This window comes from Hevea brasiliensis, chromosome 2 (genome assembly GCF_030052815.1).
Source record: "Hevea brasiliensis isolate MT/VB/25A 57/8 chromosome 2, ASM3005281v1, whole genome shotgun sequence".
Classification (NCBI taxonomy): domain Eukaryota; kingdom Viridiplantae; phylum Streptophyta; class Magnoliopsida; order Malpighiales; family Euphorbiaceae; genus Hevea; species Hevea brasiliensis.
Genome location: NC_079494.1, coordinates 7,616,130 through 7,619,847, shown reverse-complemented (window position 1 = coordinate 7,619,847; position 3,718 = coordinate 7,616,130). Strand labels below are relative to the sequence as shown.

General features: G+C 35.2%; 1 protein-coding gene across 1 annotated transcript; it reads left to right on the top strand.

Annotated features, from left to right (window-relative positions):
• Nucleotides 1–391: 391 nt before the first annotated feature.
• On the top strand, nt 392–3,473 carry LOC110643563 (abscisic acid 8'-hydroxylase CYP707A1). Its single transcript, XM_021796009.2, has 9 exons — nt 392–692; nt 846–1,167; nt 1,348–1,497; nt 1,578–1,826; nt 1,961–2,050; nt 2,176–2,254; nt 2,546–2,652; nt 2,770–2,888; nt 3,062–3,473. Exons 1-9 carry the CDS (start codon nt 499–501, stop codon nt 3,159–3,161), a joined length of 1,410 nt encoding a protein of 469 aa, XP_021651701.2. The 5' UTR covers nt 392–498; the 3' UTR covers nt 3,162–3,473.
• The last annotated feature ends 245 nt before the right edge of the window (nt 3,474–3,718 follow it).

Sequence of the window (3,718 nt, the reverse complement as noted above, 5' to 3'; positions counted from 1 at the left end):
ACCAAACACCCTCTAAATAATTATTTCCATAATAAATTATATATATATATATATATAATCACAATTTTAATTTGGTATGCAATATTCTTCTATCTTTTTTGTTTTCTTATCTTAACAATTAATAAATAACGTAAAAATACTGTTAATCAGAATTTTAGGTGATAAGTCCAAAATAAATGTGAACTACAATTGAATTGCAATACAGATTTTTTGAAATTAATTAATTGCCTTAAGTTATATGGGTGGTGAAAATTTTCTGACAAATAAATTCCTGTATTGTGGTTGGTGTTGGACGAATATTAATTGCCATATATACATGGCAAGTGCGATTTCCACCATTTTTTTTTTTTTTGTTCTTTCTTTGTCTTCATCCTATGTGCACCTATATAAATTCACTTACCCTGCCTCTTTCTCGATGTCAAGGATAGGATCACTAGAGCAAATCCCTGGATTGTTACTACAAAACACTCTAGTTAACACAATCCCAAAGAAAGAGAAATGGTTGGGATTCTTGTTTATGTTCTCATTTTTGTTCTTAGTCTGCTGTTGTTTATCACCAAAAGAAAAGGCATGAAGGAACTCTATAAAAGAGTTGAGCTTCCTCCAGGTTCAATGGGTTGGCCTTACATTGGAGAGACTCTTCAACTATACTCTCGAGACCCAAATGTATTCTTTGCAGACAAACAGAAGAGGTTTTTCTTTCTTTGTTTGTTTCTTCTCTGTATTTTTTAATTCTTTCATGATAATTCATTTGTTTTGTTGTAAGCACGAATTCTTCTTTTTTTTTTTTTTTTCTAATTTTGTTTTTTTGCATGAAATTGAATGCGGTTCATATGCTGAAACAGATATGGAGAAATCTTCAAGAGCCATATTCTGGGTTGCCCTTGTGTCATGCTGGCCAGCCCTGAGGCAGCTCGGTTTGTGCTTGTGACCCAAGCTCAATTGTTCAAGCCAACGTATCCCAAAAGCAAGGAACATCTAATCGGCCCATCAGCCCTCTTTTTTCACCAAGGAGATTACCATATGCGTCTAAGGAAGTTGGTTCAGGGCTCCTTGTCTCTGGATGCACTTCGAAACTTGGTTGTCGATATTTCAGCCCTAGCAGCCTCCGCCTTGGACTCGTGGATTGGCGGACATGTTATAAATACCTTTCAGGAATTGAAAAAGGTTGGCATTAGTTTTGGTTCAGTGATATCAACACCACTTGATATATAAAATGATTGGATTTTAATGGTACTTTTATTCTACTTTTAAGAGCTTGTTACACCCATTACAGAGAAGAATTGACATATTATCTGCCAGTATCCAATATAACTCTCATCATGGGTCCTTCACCTTGTGTTGCAGTTTTCTTTTGAAGTTGGTATTCTGGCAATTTTTGGGCATTTGGAGATCCATTATAAAGAAGAATTGAAAAAGAACTACAGGATAGTTGATAAAGGCTACAATTCCTTTCCAACAAGCCTTCCCGGAACTACTTACAGAAAGGCACAGACGGTAAGCTTAAAAACAATTATTCTACCTTATATTTCAATCATAACCTTCTCCATTTGAATTTGAGTCTGGACCACATACAGGCGAGAGAGAGGCTAAGCAAGATTCTCAGTGACATTATCAGCGAAAGAAAGGAGAAAAGATTACTTGAAAAGGATCTTTTGGGTTGTCTACTGAACTCAAAAGATGAGAAAGGACAGGTCTTAACAGATGATCAAATCGCCGATAACATTATCGGAGTTCTTTTTGCAGCTCAGGACACCACAGCCAGTTCCTTGACATGGATTGTCAAATACCTCCATGACAATCCGAAACTTCTAGAGGCTGTAAAGGTGTGAATATGTTCTGGATATAAAGCCAAACCAGCGGCAATTCTATCCTTCTTTCATTTCTCGTCTTTGTCTTTGAGTTTCCTTTTTTGGTAATTAAGAACACAGTTAATTATTGGTGATTGTTAATTTTACAGGCTGAACAGAAGGAGATTTACAAAATGAATGGTGAAGGTAGTCAGCCATTGAGTTGGAATCAAACTAGAAACATGCCCTTTACTTCCAAGGTATTTATTTATTTTTTTAATTATTTTCTAGAAAAAATATGGAATTTTTTGTTATTATTATATGTAATTGCCTTTTGGGATTTTGTTATATGAGTGGTTCATGGTGGAAAACTGTGGACTTTCAGATTGTTTTAGAGAGCCTGAGAATGGCAAGCATTATATCCTTTACTTTTAGAGAAGCAGTGGCTGATGTGGAATACAATGGTAAGAGAAATAGCTCCAATTAAGCTTTTCTTATTATTAGAAGAAGAATAATCTTGCTAATCTCATCTCTGACAGAAATTCAAATCTAAAACTTTACTAATAAATAGCTATAAATCTCAACGGATGGTCAAATTGAACTGAAGAACCAATGGAATATTAGACCCTGGATGTTCCTGCTGATGATATGGAGTGGTCAAATTGAATTCTATTGGAACTTGCCACAATTCTTTAATTATTTATCTTAGAAAAGCACATTTAAGGAAAATGACTTGCATTGACATTACTTGACAGGGTACCTGATTCCCAAAGGTTGGAAGGTGATGCCTTTATTCAGGAACATTCATCACAATCCAGAATATTTTAGTGATCCTCATAATTTTGATCCCTCAAGATTTGAGGTACAGATAAATTGACATTTATATCTTGTTTCCTTTAGAGATAGTGGTTATGACCTTCATTGTCTAATGCATTTATCTGCTTTTAGACCCTCATTCCCTCTACCTAAATTTGAGCAGGTTGCACCAAAACCCAATACATTTGTGCCATTTGGGAGTGGAGTTCATGTTTGCCCTGGAAATGAGTTTGCCAAGTTGGAAATGCTTATCATTACCCACCATTTAACCACCAAGTTCAGGTATTGTTGAACTTCACAATAACAGCAGCATATAATATCTGCAAAAAAAGCCTATTTTAAAAGCAAATAAACATAAAGAAAATTTAAGATTATTGGTGCAGTTGGAAAGAGGATTTCTTTGGATTGCTAAATGTACAGTAACTGACAAGGGCTTTTTGGTATTTTGATTGCAGGTGGGAAGTGGTAGGATCTCAAAATGAGATTCAGTATGGCCCATTCCCAGTGCCTTTGAATGGACTTCCAGCCAGATTTTGGAAGGCTCAAGATAATTAATAAGCTGAGATGCCATGCCATCACCTTCTTTTAAACAAATATGATTGTATTTCATTTTCAAAAAAATAATGATTGTATTTCTTTTCTGCTATGCATTTTTAGTTTTTGCCACTTAGGGTCAAGCAATCCCCAAATCACAACTCATATGTGGATGCTTAGATTTTTTTTTTTTTACTACTCTCCATTTTAGTCTTATCCCATCATGATTATTCAACCCTTTCTTTATTTTGTATCTTTTACATTGATCTATAATATGTAATATTTTCAAAGGATTATAATGGAGCAAGAATCAATCTAATTTCCTAGCAAGAATCATTTTTTTTTTTTTTTTGCTTTTTTTGGATGGCTGCAATCCAATGCATTCACTTTTGTTAATACCACGTGTCTGTTTGAAGAGAGACGATACATGTCCACACCTCGCTACTTGTCGGAGGCTGCAAGAAAGCCAAACGATATATTGTGATTGGCCAAGTTGAAAAAGGGAAGGTCTCTTCTCTGGGAGGAGAGGGCACCCTCCAAAGAACGCAGAGATTGCTGACTACGAATCCTACAATTCT